The 20,768-nt window shown below is 34.6% G+C and overlaps 1 protein-coding gene across 1 annotated transcript in view; it reads left to right on the top strand.

Annotated features, from left to right (window-relative positions):
* The window catches only part of SEL1L2 (SEL1L2 adaptor subunit of SYVN1 ubiquitin ligase), a gene marked incomplete at both ends in the record, with an annotated part of 108,793 nt that overhangs the window by 16,458 nt on the left and 71,567 nt on the right, over positions 1 to 20,768 (top strand). Inside the window, one exon of the mRNA XM_081292781.1 lies at positions 12,052 to 12,107. Within this exon, the coding sequence (XP_081148907.1) occupies positions 12,052 to 12,107 (56 nt within the window). The remainder of the gene's footprint in view (positions 1 to 12,051; positions 12,108 to 20,768) is intronic.

The following is a 20,768-nucleotide window of genomic DNA, read 5'->3' as shown; positions in this document are numbered from 1 at the left end:
TTCACACACAGGATCTCACTTAGTTCTTGGAACAACTCTTCCCACACTCCACCCTCAACTGTACAATTCAAAGAAAAACAATACAAAACTTTGCTTAACCAAGGGATGTGCACAGAATGCATAAAAAAATGATTCAAGCTTTTACTCTGATGATCCCTTTGACAGTGACAGAAAATTCGAGAGCCAAAGTTGACTTAGGGAGGAGCCTCATGAGAAATAATGATTTGGTTTGAGGACATTGGAACTTAGAGGCAAGGGGAATCTATCCAGTTTCCTTTGCTGCCTATTTAGGCATGTTCCCAGCAGCTCGGCAGACTGAGGCAAGAGGATCACAAGTTCAAAGCTAGTCTCAGCAACTTATGGAGGCCCTAAGCAACTTAGTGAGATCCTGTCTCAAAATAGAAAATTTGAGAAATGGGCTGAGTATCCTTGGGTTCAATCCCTGGTACATACACACATACATACATATATAAATAAAATAGGCATGTCTTAAACACTTCAGTATTGACTAGTGACAGCTGAACAGGTAGTTTAGGATTTCCATTCTTTATGAAAACTCTAACCAGAATCTCCAATCAATTACAGTTTCAGCTTTTCAAGGAAAACCACTCCATTTGTCTCTAAGCTTAAAAGCTTTGTTGCCTTATTTTGAGAGGGAAAATGGAATTATACACTAACCATAAAACAGCCTTTGCACTTTTACATATAATTAACTAAATAATTAGCACATCAATTTTAAATTTTAGTATGTAAAATCATGAGTGAAAGATATACAATTTAATCTTTTTAGATTTTTAAAAAAATTTTTAGCTGTTGATAGAGCTTTACTTTATTTATTTATTTTTATGTAGTGCTGAGAATCCAACCCAGTTGCCTCACACATGCCAGGCAAGTATGCTACCATGGAGCCACAATCCTAGCCCCTACAATTTAATCTTTTAATAGTGGAATTTAATTTCTGTTTTGGATTATCACAGTATAAACTCCTCTTTGCTACCCCTCCAGCTTTCTCCCCACTCCTAGTCTAGAAAATGTCTTCTTTTGGGGGGAATGAGGCCCAGAAAGCTTTGTTGTTACCTTGATGTTATACACCAGGTATTTTACATACGTTCTGTGGTTCAGGTTGTAAATCCTTTCTTCTGCTACTCCTTAACATCCAGGGAGACTTATTCCTTTCTTTCAGCCACTTCTAGGCTTTTCTTTCTTCTTTTCTTTTAAAGCAATGAGTAATGAACAAAAGGCCACAAGGAAAAAACATCAGTTAACATTGCCAACCATGTTCTGTCATATTTTCTGAGGCATTCCTCCCCAATTATTTTTTATCTAATTATAAATTAATAATAGAAATGACATTTACTAAGCACTTATTATAGGCCAGTTACTATGCCAGGCATATTGTATAAATTATCCAACCATCTTTCAGGTTTGCTGTTAAGCTCTTTACTTCTATCTACTAATTAGAATTCTGGAAGGTAAATTCTCAACAATCCTTTGGGTCATTCAGCCTTCTCTGTTTAATTAAAACCTATATAAATTAAAACAAGTATAGAACTCTTCACTCACTAATTCTAGTCCACTAGTTACTTTAGTTGTTTTCCAAAGATGGAAATTTTACTATCTTTATCCTTGAAGAAGGCAGTTGTGAAAGAGAGAACGGAAGGTTGTAAAATACTTACCTTTTCCAGACACTGACACTAAATTATAGACTGTTACAAAGTATCAACTATATCACTGTATTAACTTATATAACTATATCAATAGTTTATTACCAAATATATAATAATACATAGACATGTATTGGTTGATTAAGTTACTGTAGTGTACTAAAAGTTTACTCATTTATTATGTACAGTCCTTTTATTACAGATCTCAATTTCTTTTATATGCATATTTATAGAATTTGATTATATCCACATCAAGTCTAGCTATATAGAAATAATGATTTTAAGTCACTCCTATTGAGAGAAGAATGGAATAGCTCCATACATGTGCAACTCTTGCACTATAGATGTTACAATCATTGGAGGATTGAGATGAATCTCCACAGTGTGGAGTCTTCTGAGGGGTGATAATGTGCTAATCCTGCCAAGGATCTGGAGAAGAGGAAAGCTCTGTTTTTCAGAATGGGAGGGCTTGAGGTAAGTGGTAGAGTTAGAATTTGTGTTCTTTCCCTTAATACCAAAGAGAACAAGGTGTTAGGCTGGAAATGTAGCTCAGTGATAGAGTGCTTGCCTAGCATGGCCATGACCCTGCGGTTCAATTACCAGTGCTGAGAGAGAGAGAGAGAGAGAGAGAGAGAGAGAGAGAAAGGTGGAAAGGAGAATCACCCCCTGTGGTGGAAAGTGAGAAGACATTTCCTCCTACTAGGGAGAGGAGGAAAGGTACATTGTGAAATTCAGCCAGGAAAAGGAATTACCTGGGACTAGAGAGGAGGCAGTTGAGATATTATATATAACTACAGATCTATCAGTATATACTGTACTGTGTGTATGCCTTTTATATTTTTGTTCTTCCTTGAGATTATTTATTTTGAAAGTGCCAGCCAGTTTTAGATGTGGTAAGAGTAAAGAAGAAAAGACGACTGAAGGGAAAAGAGGAAGCAGCAGTAATCAGAATGAGTAAAAACCAAAGAGAAAGTAAAATTCAGCAGCAGCTGCTTCTTCCAGTGCTTACAAAGTATAGTTTCTTCATTTTAATTCAATAAGGGAAAGACTTTCTTCATAGATGCTAATTACAGTTGCTCTCAAAAGATACCTTTGGGAAAGGAAAGAGAACTGATATTAGTTATTTAGTTGCCCTATATTCTATACTCACCTCCGCCAAACACTTTACATTTTACTTCTGTTCTGTCTTTATATGTATTGTAAGGGGTAAGTACAATATTGACATTTCCAGTCTACAGAAAAACAAGACTTAAAGAGATTAAATAACTTACCCAAGTTCATAACTTACCACAGTTAAATAAGGAATATAAAATGTTCTTGATAGAACTTTATTTTTATTTTTATTTATGTATATGTGGTGCTGAGAATTGAACCCAGTGCCTCACACATACTAGGCAAGCGTTTTACACTGAGTCACCACCCCAGCCCAGGAATATGAAATGTTTTTCTAAACATCATATACAAATCTAGCAGCTCAAAAATCAAACTAATAAAGGAATAGACTCATATTTACGTTTCATTAGAAATTTCAATAATCTTTAGTCTATTCAGTAGGATTGTTGAGATTATATAAATTGAGGAAGAAAACTTTCAAAGAAGTAATTCATAGCTAATGAAGTAGAGGTTACTTTGATTTGAAAAGTGGTTGTGAATGTGGTATTAAACTTGATTATGAGGAAACTGGACAACAGAGGGATTTCATCTTTATACAATAAACAACAGGCCTTATGGATTTTTAACCAAATGTGTGTCTTGATAGAAACAGTTATTCTGAGGGTGAATGTAAGTTAGACTACAATCAAAGCAATCATATTTAACTCCATTAGGAAGCTATTATATTAATGCAGCTACGAAGTGATAAAGGTCTTATTTATGCCACACTTCCCCAGAAAGCTGAATACTTACCACCATGCATAAAAATCCCTTAGGGAGAATTTTTTCTAGATTCTCGGAGTGAAAATCTTTACTTATGCCTTCTACATTTCTCCAGTTGTCTACCCATTTTTAGTAACTTAGATTTATCTGTATTTATTTATTTCCAGTCTGACTTGCTCTCAGGACTCTGTTTCAGGTTTTAGAACTGTCCTTGTTGGCAGGTTGGTCTCTAATCATTTGTCTCACCTCCATCATCTTTGATTCCTTCTCTGGATTCACCTGTGACTTATAGTTTTCTGCTTTTGGGTCATTAGAGTTTGATTTCCAGGCTTTATCTCTTAAGTGGCTGCCTGTCCTGGAAATAGCACATTATTCTTTCCTAGATCCTGAACTCCTGCACTTACCAGCTGTCCATTCCAAATTCCTTGATGGCTCAGCTCAACCTTTAGATCAAGGCCAAGAGAAGAATTGAGGACTGAGTGTTAAGAAATACACAATCATTAGAAGACATAAAACAAAAAAGGAACTCTAGAATAGAGGTTTGAAAGGAAGAAAGATGTCTAGGATAATGTAAAGTCACCAAAGCCAGTGTACAACACAAAGTCTATAAAGAAAGCAGATATGTTGAGGGCAATTATAGCATTGGATGAAACCAGTAAAATGGTCGTTATGGGTCTTTGAGAAAGCAAAGATTTCTTTGTTTTCTGTATGCAGAAAGGTTCAGAGCTAGATTTCAAACTTTTAAATTGGAGGGAGAGAGAGAGAGAGAGAGAGAGAGAGAGAGAGAGAGAAACAAACAATCATGTTTAAGAAGCAGAAGTAGAGGCCATACCACACATTTAGAAAGTGCCCATTGAAGGAAGGTAGGTTGCATTCGAGATACCTGATGCCTTTCTCACTATCAAATTCTTAAGACAAAAGCAAGCATTGCAAAGAGTCTAAATTTGAAACTGGACTTTCAGATTTTAATAAACATATTTGACAAGATAGGGAGCTACGAAAGATTGTTATTTAGCTGTTAACTTGATTCATTACATGTAAATATTTAGGCATATAGATTTTAGACATATAGCCTACTGTAGGCCTTACAAATTTTAGGACTGAACATGGGGTTGTTCCACATTGTTTGTTTAGATTGAGAAAAATGGCAAATGTTTAAAGGAAAGGGGAGAATTTAAGGAAGACAAGATATAGGCTAGCAAAGAGTGATGAATGGAATAATAGTTCTTGAAAGTGAAGTAGACAGGTTAGATTTAGATAGTAACAGCAACAAAAAGAAGATGAGTCTATATTTTGGAAATAAATAGCTAAGCCACAAGTTAATATATATTGAGCCTCTCATGAGAAAGCAGTTCTATAAAAAAACTGTGATCAAGGTAATGTTTTTAGATTTATTTTTTTTTTCTCTAATTCTTTTTTTTTTCAATACTGTGAATATATCCTATGTGATATATTTTGGCACTACTTTTGACCTACCTTAGCCTCTGAGAACTGAGAATTCTATCCAAGGAGTCCTGGTAGGCTGAAGAAACAATCATTTCAGTTATCAGTTGCCATGTTAACAAACAACTCGTAACATGGTGAGTTGAAACAAAGATTGGTTACTCCTCAAAATCTGTTAGATTGAGTGATTTTTCTGCTGACCTCACCTATACTCATGTAGCTTCATTCATCCAGTGGTCATTTGAGACAGGTGGAATGTTCTATTATTTCTGACTTTTTCAGGGCACGGTGGTCTCAGGGTATTGTTTCAAGAGGGGGCTATAAAGCTTAAGGACTAGCCTGAGAAGTTAAGCAGTATCACTTGCCACATATCTGTTGTCAAAAAAAGTTATCTGGGGAACCCAGATTTAAAATGTTGGCAAAATAGTATGCAAGTCTTAATGGGAGAATTGGGCAAAGTTACACTGCAAATGGATGTGAACAGTAGGAGTTAGTTTTCTTGGTAGCCATTGTTGTAACAATCTACAGTAGTTCACCCTCAGGCCTCAAAGATTCACATCGCTCCCACAAGATTCTCACCCTCCTAAGATTGTCTAAGTCTCATTCTATCATAGCATCAAACTCAGAATCCTTGATCTTATGATGCGCATCAGGAAAATATGTGGATGGGCTCCTTAGGTATACTTCTTTGATTCAGACACTTGTAAATTAAAAAGACAAGTTATCCTCCCATTTCTTCACATACTCAATATATACTAGAGTGAAAGAAATCACACAAGACACTACTGTTCAAAAAGGGGGAAAGGAGACTTATTTGTCAATGGTCTATGGCAACTTGGAAATTCAACTAAACTCGTGTTTGCAGGTTTCTCTACTCAAAGGGTAGGCAATGATCATTGATTAGAGGACTCTGTTCTACCCTTTGGGAGTGGTTCCCTAATCTATTGTTGTCAAAAGGGAGCAAAATTGTGATGTGTGCAGTCAAGGGGAGAAATAAAGAATGTCTATGTGCTTCTACCCTTGTGCAATGCTTTATTCCCTCGAATTACTCAATAAAATTTCATTCTATAGGTTCTTAATCAAGAAAACGACAATCCTTAATGCTAGGCACTGCAATAGACATAATTTATTCATAGCAAACAATTCTAGATTAATTAAATTCACAGCAAACAATTCTAGATTAATTCTAAGCACTGCAAAACGCACTTAATCATGACAGGCTAGTGACAGACATTTCCTCTGCATGCTAAGTTAAAAAGTCTTAAGCCTTAGGCTTTAAGTCCAGCAGATGTACACTCATTCAGACTGCGGTGATCAGGTCTGGATGTACACTCATTCAGACTGCGGTGATCAGGTCTGGAACCAAGGCAGGCTTTTCCTGGTGTGGAGTGGATGACCGGTTGAGGAGAGGGTTGTAGGGAGGAGTTGCGGCTCTCACCAAGGTCCAGATGAGGCAGTAGAGTTTGAGAGCAATGAGGATCACGCAGACCATCAGGAAACGATGACAAGTGATGGGATGTCAGGTCCTCATCAGGCTCTCCAGCTCAAGTGCATCCTTGTTTTGACTGGCTGAATCCCTGTTCATTAGCTCTATTATTTATACTAAATTCTGGGGCTTTTGACCCCACTTTCAATTCTTATCAGCTACCACCAGATTTCTCCATGACATCATTTACCCTGGGGTCAGAAACCTCTGGTCTGGTGGTCTCCATCCTGATCTTCTTACTTTTCCCTCTTACCAGGGGAGGACAGCCTGTCAGAAGCTTCACTCTGTTTATCAGGGTGAGGGGAAGTAACTTGTTTGAGGCCATACTGGAGGGATCTGTTGGATGTGCCTGGTGAGACTGCAGGGTTCAAACTGGAGTTTTTAAAATGGAGTTGCTTAGGCTCAGGCCTAAGGCCATCCTAACAATTGTTCTCCTTAGCTCTTGACTATACTGGGTTTGTACCATGAATTGTCCTATCTTTTATATAAAAATGGTCCATGTTGGGCTGGGTCTGTGTGGCTCAGTGGCAGAGCACTGCCTATTATGGGTGAGGCACTGAGTTCGATTCTAAGCACCGCATGAAAATAAATAAAGGTCCATTGACAACTAAAAATATTAATAAAAAAATGGCTCATGTTTGCTTTGTTATCCTGCTTCCTGGAGAATCAGAGACCTTATCTTTTTGAACTTTCTCAATCTCTTTTAATCCAAGTTAGTGGTGTTTTCTTTTTTAACACAATACTTTAAAAACCTTATGCCTTTTCTATGAATTGGATGGTATTCATTTTATATCCCCAAAACAAAGTGGACAATTCTTTTGTAGGTAGTGGGCTGTAGTACTAGTTGCTTTCTTAAACTTCAAAAGGCTTTTATATCATAGGGGCGGGTATAGTAAATCAAAACTCAAGTGTACATAAACTGGCCTGTTTCGTATTATGCAAATAGATGTCTCCGATAAAATTTGATGCACAAGTCAAATTTTTGTAAACCAAATGTTTATTTCACTAGTTTACGTCATCATAGTAACTTGACTCTTAAAATCAATCTTTTTTTGAATCCTCTGGCAGTTATGAGCAACAGTAACACAGAAAACAGGAAAGCTCTGGAGTCCGACCTCCATGTGAATATCCTTTGCCATGTGACCTTGGACAAGTTTTTCATTCTCACTTGATGTCCGTTTCCTCCTCAGTAAAATATGAATACAAATATCTTGTTAGGTTGTTATGGAGATTAGAGATAATGCAAATAAACTGATATACAGTAAATAGTAGTTGGTATGAGAAATAGAGAGTCCTGTGGTCCATTTTCAGAATATAGCATTTAGCCTTAAAAGTAAAAAATGGGATGTAAGATCTAATCATAGACATTTTAACATTGGTCCTTCCCTTTGCCCTCCCCAATTTAAAAAATTAACCAATTGCACAGATTATAACCCTGAGCTCCTCCTATCAGAGCAAGGGGCAATGCTGTGCTAAAGATAAAAACAGGCAGACTGCCCACCCAAGTGTGTGTGCTTGCCAGATTTTGTTCAGTAGCACACCCTTCTGCAAAAGTAAAGTTTGCTTTGCTGAGTAAATTTTGAGTACATGCCTGATTTCTTGAGGCACCCTGATGTTTCTAACAATTAGAGCTTCAAACTATAAGTGAATGAAACTTTAATTTCTTTCCAAGGCTAACTCTACATCAAATGTTTTGGATGGTCCTGAAGCTAGAATTAGGTAGATAGGCAAGGGGTCTAATCCAGAGAATGGAGGAATTGAAATTTGTTAATTCTTTCAGAGCCTTTCCTCCACCCTTATCAAGATAACCTGCCCCTGCTCCAACTTGTTGCTAAAGGTAACCTGTCCCAGGAATTGTCCCTCTCTACAGGGAATTGTAAAAGTTGTTAATTAATGCACCCTGGGCCCCCTTCCAGCACTAATCACTCCTTGGCCTCTCCTGTCCATCTGCTTTTCACCTTTTGGCCATCCCACCTGAGCATCTCCTGAGCCCAGTCAGGAAGGATATAAGGGGGAAGAGAGCAGGAGAACAAAGGAATCTTAGGTCATATAAAAAGGCAGAACACCCTCACTTCTTGGGATACCAGGAGACCAGCTGTGGCTCCCTTTTCCCTCTCAGGAGAAGTCTATGTTACCCCTTTTTAAATAAACCCTGGCTTATATGCTTGCCTTGGCATGCTTCTCTAATGTTATACTTCAACATGTGGGGAAGCAGAACTCATTACTGGTAACCAGTGGTTATCAGTACACTCCATTTATATATATATATATATACACATATATATGTATATATGTAATAAATATATTAAATATATAGTAAATAATAAAATAAATAAATATTTTAAATGTATTATATATATATATATATATATATATATATATATACACACATCTATCTTTATATATACTCCATTATATATATATATATATATGTGATTTGTATTACATTTATAAAATATATTTATTTATGATGATAATGATGTAGTACTGATCTATTACAATAGTACTGATCTATTACAGTATATGTATGGCAAAATATATCCCAAAGATAGAAATTTAAAAGTATAGTATTTTCTTTCTGCAACTGGTAGATTGTAGTTTTCACAGGGAGTGCTGGATTTTTGGCAAGGTCAGCATTCTTGTGGGGGGAAGTGATGAAACAGTGGTACGGATCTCTAGCAATCAGGAATGTTTTGCACATGATGTAAAATAACCTATTAGAAAATATTCAGGCTATATCATTGGCAATAGAATGTTTCCCTAGTAGCCAATCAAAACTTTATTTTCTTAAGTGAAACCTAAAAGTATGAATGTAGAAAAGAATCACATTTTTGATGAATTTTGCAAGTGTGTTGGATTGTGCATCTTCTGCTGGGAATCATGTCCAATTGCACTTACTTTCTTTTATATTTTAAGCTACTGAATAGTTAATTCCTTCTGTTTTACTTTCATACCTCCTCCCATTTCATTAATTCTTCATTTTACACTCATTCTACTTTTGATAACTGCTTTTAGCCCTATAATTTTCATGTTACTCTTTAACCACTGACAGTTTGATATTCTGGTCCAGTGTAGAATATAAATTTTACTCTATTTAATATCCATAATTTTCTCCTCTCATTTAAATACACATGACACCTTGTACTTTTTATTCTGTGTCTGTACGTTCTTTGCATACCAGCTCTAATTTTATTCTATGTACTCTGAGGAAGATGATAAAGAAATTACCAAATCACACTGCTTTTTCCAATTTATTTTTTTCTAGTTGTGATAATGGAGTTTAAAAAAATTACTAGACATTTACTGTGACTATAATATCTGTCACAGTGTATGATTTCTAAAACACAATAATAATTAGGTTAAGTAATTTGTTTTGAAGCAAAATCTGTAATTGAGGGAGAAGTCATATCGGCAAAACATTAATAAGCTCATAACATATAAAGTTGCTAATACTGTTTTATTTGCAATAGTCCTTTTAAACTATTGATTTATACATATTATATTGAAATCATCTTAAATCCCTTAAAGAAGTATTACAATATAGCTAAGATTTATTGAACACTGAATATATATTAAGTACTATGCTAAATACATGGATTATTTCATTTGATTCTCATAGCAAATTAATAAAATAGATACAAAACCAGGGCTAGAGCATAGGCATGTTTGACTTAAAGGCTACAGGTGGACTATCATGCAATCTTGTGTTCAATAATAAGTATTCATGACCCCCAAATGATCATTTGACAAACTTGGTATAGAGAAAGTTTCATCTGTAATATTTTTACTCTAGTATAATTTATGTCACATCTTGAACTTAAGGAGAAATTATAATGTACATAACTGTATTGTCTATGTATAATCTTTGGAAGGATTTGAAATGTTTTATTAATACATTTGTCACCATGTAGTTATTTAATTTTAATTTAGAATGTGATGATAATTTGTCTAATTTGACAGAAGACTACATATCAAACAACCTGGTACCAGTTTCTATAAGATTTGTCTCACAAAACAAACAGGACATAACATTGAGAAGATGTTGCCAAAACCAAAACATAACATCTTACCTCATAAATATTGTATAAATTATTATCTATAAATTATTATGCATAAATCAATAAATAAATAAGTAAAACTTTGGAGAGCTGGGATTGTGGCTCAGTGATACAGCACTTGCCTAGCGTGTATGAGGCACTGGGTTGGATCCCCAGCACCACATTAAAAAAAAAAAAAAAACTAAATAAGTAAAACTTTAAAAAAAAGTTAATGGTTTATACTGGGGCAGAAATTTAAAAATAAAGTTTATCAGTGCGAGAAAGAATAAAATATATCAAATTAATAAGTACAATATTAGAGATAACAGTAGAAAATTCATGACCTACTCTTAGAATAAAATTTCATGAGATTTTTGAAATATATAATTTTGACTCCCCCGTATTTATTCTGAGTCAAATTCTTCAATTGGTAAAAAATGAATACATTATACCAGGCATATTTTACTTCACAAAACATGTAGGATCATTTTTATAAGGCATCAAATTAGTTTGTAGTAATTGAAAATTATCAGTCCTGATACTGTAATAAAGCTGACACATCATGTTGTATCACTTTGTCACATCAGGTTTTCAAAGAGTTGTTTTTCTAAACATGAAAGTTAAGAAGATCAATGCAAAGCAGCACTATGCATAAATTAAATATACCAATTAAAATGCATTCTGTGGGGGCTGGGGATGTGGCTCAAGCGTAGCTTGAATGCTTGCGACCCAGGTTTGATCCTCAGCACCACATACCAACAAAGATGTTGTGTCCACCGAGAACTAAAAAAAATAAATATTAAAAAATCTCTCTCTCTCCTCTCTCACTCTCTTTAAAAAAAATAAAATGCATTCTGTGTAATACATATTTTCTTCATAAAAGGATTCATGAAAAACTGATTCTTTAAAAATTATTTCCTCAAATTTCAAAGTCTGATGTAATTATATTAGTCTACCTTTTGCAGATTACTTTGTTATTCAATTTTAATAATTTTTAGTATCTCTCTGATGTATGCATGAATATAAAGAATCATAGTCTCTCTTCTGTCTTTTAATATTCTCTATTAATACATAATATTTATTTGCATAGATATATTTTAATTACATTCCAGGTCAGAAAGCTTTTCACTATTGTAATTATTTGTAGAACTATTATTATTTATTTGTAGAACTCTAGCATGTTAACTCAATTTCAGAATGTTTTGTTAAAGTGTTCAGATTTTCTATGCTGTCAAGTTATATCTTTAAAAATTATCACCAAGTTGGGGATGTAGCTCAGTGGTAGAACACTTGCCTAGCATGTGCAAGGCCCTGGGTTCAATCCCTGGTATTGCCAAATAAATACATAATAAATAAACAAACAAATAAATAAAATAAAAATCATCACTGAAGGAATTACTTTAACAGATCTTTAGTAACTCTAAATTGTAAATCATTTTCAATTACTATGAGAATTTTAAAAGTTTTATAGAAAATGTTTAGATAAGAAAGTGTACTTAAGATGAAAACATTTTCAAATTTTATAGAAATTTTTTATGTATTACAGATATTGAAGCAGAAAAACTTAATAAAAGACAAAAAGAAACAAATGTCACCACACAGGTAAATATTTTGTTAAATCATATTTTTCAACAGAAAATTTATGCTATAAGTATAGTTAGTATTTATTCAGCATGCTAAGAATTTCTTAAACAATCAATATTAATTATTGCTTCTGTAATTTTTAAAATTTTAAAACAATATCATTTATTCGGTAAACATTTTCTCAGTCGTTTGCAAGAGGTATAATACTATTCTCAGCCCTGAGCTTTTTGTTAAGTCATAACTTGTCTGAATTCCTAAATATTAAGGCAAGAAGGGCAGAGTTACAGATGCTTATGAAACTTTATAAACCTCATGATGTCTTCTGACATCTTGCAAGTAGGGGTGTTGCAGGGGACAGATGAGGCAAGACACCAAATAAGAACAGGAAGCAGATTTATTTGGCTATAGCCAGGTTCAGAGGGCAAAGCTTTCACTGTAATCAATCAATCCCCTTGAACTCTGAGTTCTGATAGTTTAAGAACTTTATATCCACCATACCCAGCATTAAGGGGAGGGGCTCAGAAGCCCCCAGTCTGCAGAAGTTAACATAAAAGCACCTTTTTCTTTTACTGTTTTGGGCAAGTTAACCCTTCAAGGATAGCCTGAGAAGGGGAGAGCTTCTCCTCCCCTTTCTTTCCTCCCACTGCAAGCTGTTACCATGGAGCCCAATTGGTAAGCTCTCTTATCTTAGAAATGTAGACATCTCTGTGAAGCTCTAGCTCAAGGCCAGAGGCCTTGTTAAAAGATCTTTTCTTTTTTTTTTAATCACATTTTGCATTTGCAAACACTTCCACAAACTACTAAACTGGATAAATGTTTGTGAAAAACTAGTAAATAAAGAGATCAGCGCTCCAGGTGCTGATCTCTTCCAGGCCAGTGGCCAATTAAAATAGAACAACAGGAAAATAGGAAGTTTAACACAATGAACTCTTTTGTAGAGACGGTTTTGCTGATAGTCCTAAAATCAATTATGGTGAAGATTTTTGGAGAAGCTTAGTTAAGATTTTCTGTGGAGATGGGGGTTCTAAGGGGAATCCAATTTTCAGTCTATTTTCAATCTTTCAACCAGTGTTATTTTTTTTTTTTTTAAAGTCATTTCAAGTTACTCCTTTACTTGAAACCCTTCTCATCTCACACACAGTGAAAAACCAAAGTCATTACAGTTTCTTGCTTATTGGACTCAGAGGTCTGGTTCCAGTGTTTGTTTGTTTTGATTTTTTTTTCTGATATAATCTATTTCCATTGTACCCTTTACACTATTTTAGACACACTGAGCTCTGTGCTACTCCTCAGAAACCCCAGACATCTGTCAACTTTCTTTCTGATTGCAATGCCTTTGCACCTGGATATTCCCCTCCCCTTTAGGGCTTTGTTCAAATGTCATCTTTTCAGAGGGTCTTTCCCTGTATGCTAAATTCACAATCACTTCATCTAAAATTGCAAACCCTATCACCACACTTCCTTCTGTTTTCCTTCCCTGCTTTATTTTTTCCCCTTGGAATAATTACCATATAGTACACAATTTTTTAAACGTTTGTTACCACTGTCCCTCCACGAGAATATAAACACAATGACAGCTGGGATTTTTGTCTGTTCTCCACTGCTGTTGTACGCAGCAGCTAGAACAGTGCCTGGCACATACAGATACAAAATAAGTGTTTATTGAATTAATGAATAAAACTTAACTCCAAGTTGAAGGAATAAAATGGACGTGAAAAATGTTTATGTAAATTAAAACTATCTCTTTGCAACATTTTTGAAACCCCTCCATGTTTTGCTCTTCACTCTTTACTATATTATCCCATCCCATAATTAATACTAGTATTACTATAGTGTTACTATCAGCAAAAGCAGAATGAGCCTTGCCTAAATCTGTTTGCCTTTGGGCAAGTGGAGGTTGAAGGGAAATTAGTTTCATCATGGCCATCTTGTTTACTCTGGTTGGCTTTTATTATCTATGATATGCATTTTCTGCCCAATAACACTTGAAATCCCTCTTAGGAATTGTTACCACTTTGTATCAAACATAAGGGAGTAAGGTGCCAGGATAGCCTGCTTGTAGGCTATATCTCTCACCCAGTCCCTTGGAGTATCTGCCTTTTAAAACTTTCTTGGCATTAACCCCATAGAACATAAATTGCAGAAGTGAAAAGACTACAGTTGGCTCAAATGCAAAGTTCCTTTATATCCAATCTATACCACATCCAAAATAAAGTACCCTCAGTTCACTGAACTTGCCCTAGTGGTTCATGACTCCTTGGCAATGAAAAGGATACTATCTGACTGAAAATTTTCTTTCCCTATCTCTATCTCTATTGTAGACCTGGAAAATTCTGGTTGTCTTTCATAATACTTATCATTTACATTATGATTTAAATAAAAATTTAAACCCCACCTACATAGAGCTGCTGTTTCCCTAGTTTTTCCTCTTCTAGCTTTATTTTTTTTAAAATATTTTTTTACATGCTGATGGACCTTTATTTTATTCATGTATTTATATGTGGCACTGAGAATTGAACCCAGTGCCTCACACATGCTAAACAAGTGCTCTACCATTGAGCCACTACTCCAGCCCATCTCTTTCTAGCTTTAAAACTCTAGTAAGTTTCAGGGCCGGGGGGTGTATCTCAGTGAGAAAGTGCTGGCCTAGCTTGTGACCAAAAAAAAAAAAATTCTTTCCCCCATAAAACTCTACAATTCTCCCCCTTCCACACACTCACATCATCTGCACCATCCCCCAATGCACTTTTTAAAATATACACACACTTTAAAAAATGTTTGAAGGTATTTTGTCTTGTGTTAAAGATCTAATGTTTTCAGGAGGCGCATGTATTTCCTTCAGTATTAAAGAATGAGCAGGATCAGAGAGGTAATAACTCCTTTGGGTATTTAATGTGCTGTGAGGGAATAACTGAGGCTGTGTAATGGAGCAATTCAAATCATGGCTGATGGGCCATTTTGACAATGACCACCACAAAGATCAACAACAAAAAATGAAAACCAGAAAAAGTAGGCTTGTTCTCAGCATCAAGTGATTTTCATTGAGTGTTGCTCAATTAAATTCTCTACTTAACCCAAACAGACCCATTCTTGTTCTTAGATTAACATCTTGGTCCAATAATTACAGTTTTTTTTCAAAAGCAACTTCTGGTATCATGATTTATATTATATTTAGAATTTATATTCAGAATTATGTCCTTATAGTTAAGCAACACTTCAAACTTTGTAAAACACCTTCACATGTGTTATTCATTCCTCCTAACATTTTTATGAAGGATAATGGGTTATTTTACATTTAGCAAATTTTTATTTACATTTAGCAAATTAGAATAGTCAAGCTCATTAAAATTTAATAGATTTAAGTATTGCAAACTTTCAGTATATTCATTCATGTAACCCAATGCCTATTAAGTGCCATTACAGTTACTAGAATTTGGAATTTTTTTTTAAAGAGAGAGTGAGAGAGAATTTTTTTTAATATTTATTTTTCAGTTTTCCGCAGACACAACATCTTTGTTTGTATGTGGTGCTGAGGATCAAACCCGGCCGCACACATGCCAGGCAAGCGCGCTACCGCTTGAGCCACATCCCCAGCCCTTGGAATTTTTAAGATAGTACAAATGTTGTTTTAAGATTTATTAAACCTCTGTTTGACATTCCTTAAACTTGATTTGTGTGAGTTTCTGATGTATAAGACAGTATTTCGTCATTTCTTTTAGTGTTACGCATTTTGTGAAGTAGATATAATAAAGGTTTATATATTTGATTAAATATGCTACCATGTATTCAGGACTTCATCCCCTGGATATTTATTTTCTTTTTTACCACCTCTCTTGGGGTCATTCTTCCCCAAATGTTACCTTTACCTTCATTTTAACTGAAACCCAATTATCTCCTGAGAACTTCTGCAGCCCTTTTAAGCACTTTCTCCCACAACCCACTTACATGGGTCCAGGATAGGTTGGAGGGTATCATCCCTCCTTACTGCTACATCATCATTAAAAAGTAATAAGGGGGGCTGGGGATGTGGCTTAAGCGGTAATGTGCTCGCCTGGCATGTGCGGGGCACTGGGTTCGATCCTCAGCACCACATAAAAGTAAAGGTGTTGTGTCCACTGAAAAACTAAAGAATAAATATTTAAAAAAAGCTCTCTCTCTCTCTCTCTTTCTCTCTCTTAAAAAAAAAGTAATAAGGGATGCAGATAGAAAAGTAGCTTGTGATCTTTTTCTCCTTTTCTAGTCTGTTTTATTCTTAGAGATGTCAGTATTCATAAATACTAGCTTCTCACTTCCATTACTTAGGTCTTCTTACCTCCAATAATCTCATCTTCTTTCCTCTTCTGTGGTCACAGTCTAGACTCTGTTATTTCCAAATTAAAATTTCAAGTGTCCAGGTTTCTAATGACCACTAGTATCTTCCCTGGTTGCTCCAACAATACTTCATTTTCATCAGAGACTCAAATCCATTTACTCTTTGAACTGCTCTTTGCCTGCCTGATGTCCTCATTTCCTCATTTTCCCTTCATCTCTATAGGACCACAGTCCATTTTCCCAAACCTGTAGGAACAAATGTAAATCAGAATTCAGGTGTTTTTTTTGTTTTTGTTTTCCTTGAAACATTTTTAAAATTTGTTCTTTTTAGTTACACATGACAGTAGAGTATATTTTGACATATTTATACAAACATTTTTAGTTATAACAAAATTTACATCGTAATCATTTTTTAAGTGTATAGTTCTGGTAGTGTTAATTACAATCACATTCTTTAGCAGCTAATCTCCAGGACTCTTTTTATCTTGTCACACTGAAACTGTATACCATTTAAATAACTCCATTTCCTCTCTCCTTAGCTCCTGGCAACCAACATTCTACTTTCTGTCTCTACGAATTTGACTATTCTAGGTACTTTATAAAAGTGCAAATATACAGTATTTTTCTTTTAGTGATTGACTTATTTCATTTAGCATAATTTCCTCATATTCATCCATGTGTCAGAATCTTCTTGCTTTTAAGGCTGAAACATGTATGTACCACATTTTGTTTATTCATTCTCCCATCAAGTGATATTGAGTTGCTTGTACCTTTTAGATATTGTGAATGCTGCTATGAACATGGGTATAAAAATATCACCTCAAGGCCCTGCTTTCAATTTTTTGAGAATATATCCCAAAATGGACTTGCTAATTTATGTTAATTCATTTTTAATTTTTTTGTGCAACTGCCATTTGTTTTCCACGGTGGTTACATCATTTTACATTTCTACCAGCAGTGACCAAGAGATCCAATTTCTTCAACACTTCTTCTTTTTTGGGTTTTTTATTTTTTTTATCTGATTTTTGCTTTGTTTTCTTTTGTAGTATTGGGGATTTAACCCAGAGGCACTCTACCAAGCTACATCTTTATTTTTAGACAGGATTTTGTTAAGTTATGCAGGCTGGCCTTGAACTTGTGATCCTCCTGCCTCAGCTTCCCAAGTTGCTGGATTGCAGTTGTGTGCAACTGCAGCAGCCTTATTTTGTTTGTTGTTGGTTTTATCTTTCCACATTTTTTAGGTTGCATTATAGTTGTACATAATGATGGGGTTTCTTTGTTACATATTCATCCATTCACACAATAGCAATATAATTTGGCCCATCTTTCCCCAACATTTCCCCCTTTGTTTAGTTTTTTATAGTAGTTATCCTAATGTGTAGTAAGTGATGGTATCTTATTGTGATTTTGTTCATATTTCTCTAATGATCAGTGATGCTGATCTTATTTTCATGTTGCTTATTGTCCATTTGTAGAACTGTCTGTTCAGGTTCTTTTCTCATTTTAAAATCAGGTTATTTGTCTTTTATTGTTGAATTGTAATAGTTTTTTATGTATTCTGAATATTAACTCCTTATATGATTTGCAAGTATTTTTCTTCCATTTTATGATTTATCTTTTCATTCTGTCAATAGTTTTCTTTAACACATGGGAGTTTTAAATTTTGATGTTATCCAATTTGTCTCTCCTTGCATTTACTGATCATGCTTTTGTGCCAAGATCGTTACCAAATCCAATGTCATAAATATTTCCCTTATGTTTTCTTCTAAGAATGTTATACTGTTAAGTTATACATTTAGGTCTTCGAAACATTTTGAGTTAAATTTTTAATGGTAAGTTTCAATTTCATTCTTTGGCAGCTAGGTATCCAATTTTCCCAGCACATTTAAAATTTAAATATGTTATTGAAAACACAGCCCTTTCCCATTGAATGATTGGCTCCCTTGTTGAATATCACTTGACCATATACGAGGAGGTTTATTTCTAAGCTCTCTTCTTTTTGATTGATTTATGTGTCTGTCCTTGTGTCAGTATTAAGAATTGCATTAAATCTGTAGATCACTTTGGGGTAGTACTGATAAATGAATAATATTAAAACTTCTAATCCATGAACATAGGATGTCCTTCCATTGATTTTTGTATTCTTAAAGACTTCACAAAAATTGCTAGTCATGATTCAGCAAAGTTTCAGAATACAAAGTCAGCAACCATATAGTCACATTTTTATATGCTAATAATGAGCAATCCAAAAAGAATATCAGGAGAACAATTCCACTTACAATAGCATCACAAAGAATAAAGTACTTAGAAATACTGTAGACCAGAAGGTAAGAGAATTGTACAAAGAATATTACAAGATATTGCTGAAAGAAATTAAAGGAGTTCTACATATACATTCTGTCATCTGCAATCAGATAATTTTACTTCCTCCATTTCAATTTGTATGACTTTTGTTTCTTTTTCTTGCTAAATTGCTCTGGATAGGACTTTCAGTACTATGTTAAATAGAAGTGGTGAAATTGAGCATCTTTGCTTCAATCCTGACTTTAGCTGTGGGTTTTTCATATCTGAGGTGATTTCTTTTTTGGGGGTTACTGGGAATTGAACTCAGGAGCACTTGACCACTGAGCCACATCCCCAGTCCTATTTTGTATTTTATTTAGAGACAGGGTCTCACTGAATTGCTTAGTGCCTCACTTTTGCTGAGACTTGCAATCCTCCTGAGTCAGCCTCCGGAGCTGCTAGGATTACAGGTGTGTGCCACCATGCCCAGCTGAGGTAATTTCTTTCTGATTTTTATTTGTTAAGTGTTTTTATCATGAAAGTGTGTTTAATTTTGTTGAATGATTTGTCTACACTGTTTGACATATCATATGAACTTTTCCCCATTCATTGTCATGATATAATATGTTAATTTTCAAGGATGTTAAACTATTCTTGCATTCCAAGATTAATTCTCTTGGTCAGGGTATGTCATCCTGAACTCAATCTAGTTTTGTTGAGAATTTTTTGCATCAGTATCAGAGATATTGCAATTTTCTTTCCTTATAATGTTCTTGTCTCACTTTGTATCAGGGTAATGCTAACCTCAGAATGAGTTTGGAAGTATTCCTTCCTCTTCAGTTTTTTGGAGAGAGTCTGAGGCAAAGTTCAGGGTCTTTTTAAAGTTTAGAGATGTAAAAATAAATATATATTAAAGTTTAAATGTGTAAAAATGTTAAAAAAGTATGTATACAATGTAAAATAAAAATATAAAAACTATAAATGTGTGTGTGTGCATGCACATGAGAGAGAAAGAGATATATATAGAGAAAAATACACATATACCTCATATATTATAGAATATTCCAGAAAGGACATAGAAATGTGTTGTTTTTTAAGCCATCTATATTTATTCAGCAAAATATATGAATATTCACATTAAGTGCAATAAAGAATGCAACTAACCTCACGTGAAGTTAGTATCAAGTTTTCACACCAACTAACTTTAAGCACTAAATTGACAAAAAAGTTTTCAGTGTTCAGATATTGTTTGGATTTGGGAATTGCAGATAGGTTTTGGGTACTGTTAAATCACTTATTTATATAGACTGCCAATTTAGTTGCTTCTCTGTGTTGCATCTAATTTAATGGTAAAACCTCAACCATCACAAATGCAATTCTCTGTCTACTCAATTCTTGCAGCTGAGTAGCTGAACATGACTGGAAATACACACAATTATACAACCAGACTCATTTTAATTTCATGATTACAAGCCTCAAGTTAGGCCTTCAGTGTTTCTCAGCAAACTTCTCTTTTCTTCTCAGATTTTCAACAAATCTGTCCCTCACTTTCAGCTGATGACTTTGCTGGGTTTTATTTTTATTTTTCTCATTGAAAAAAATAGAAACAGTCTGAAGAACAATACTATATCCACTCACTAGCAACTCTTTCAACATATCAGCATCTTTAACTATGTGCACTGTTACAAACCCAGACACAAACTGCCTAATACTCTCTATTAAAATGCCTAAAAATCATCTAAAACTTGACATGTTGACCATTGAGCTCTTGGTTTTCCTCACCCTTACTCTGTTTCTCCCCTTGTGTCTCCCATTCTAATAAATAGTTCCTTCACCTGTCGCATGCTTGGAGAAAAAAATCTTAAAGTCACCTTCCACTTCTTTAACTCAAGTCCAACAAGCTAGTTAGCTTAGTCTTTAAAATATATCTTGATCTAACCATTTTTAACTATTCCATTGCCAGCCACTATCATTCCCATCTGGACTCTATGGTAGCCAATTCCCTGATCTCCTGCCCTATTACAGTCTATTAAGCTCACAGTGTACATTCCAATATACTTAAAATCCAAATTCCACAGTGCCCCA

This window comes from Spermophilus citellus (genome assembly GCF_964194105.1).
Source record: "Spermophilus citellus genome assembly, chromosome: 4".
Classification (NCBI taxonomy): Eukaryota; Metazoa; Chordata; class Mammalia; order Rodentia; family Sciuridae; genus Spermophilus; species Spermophilus citellus.
Note: the sequence above shows the minus strand (reverse complement) of the source record. Positions and strands in the feature narration are given on the sequence as shown.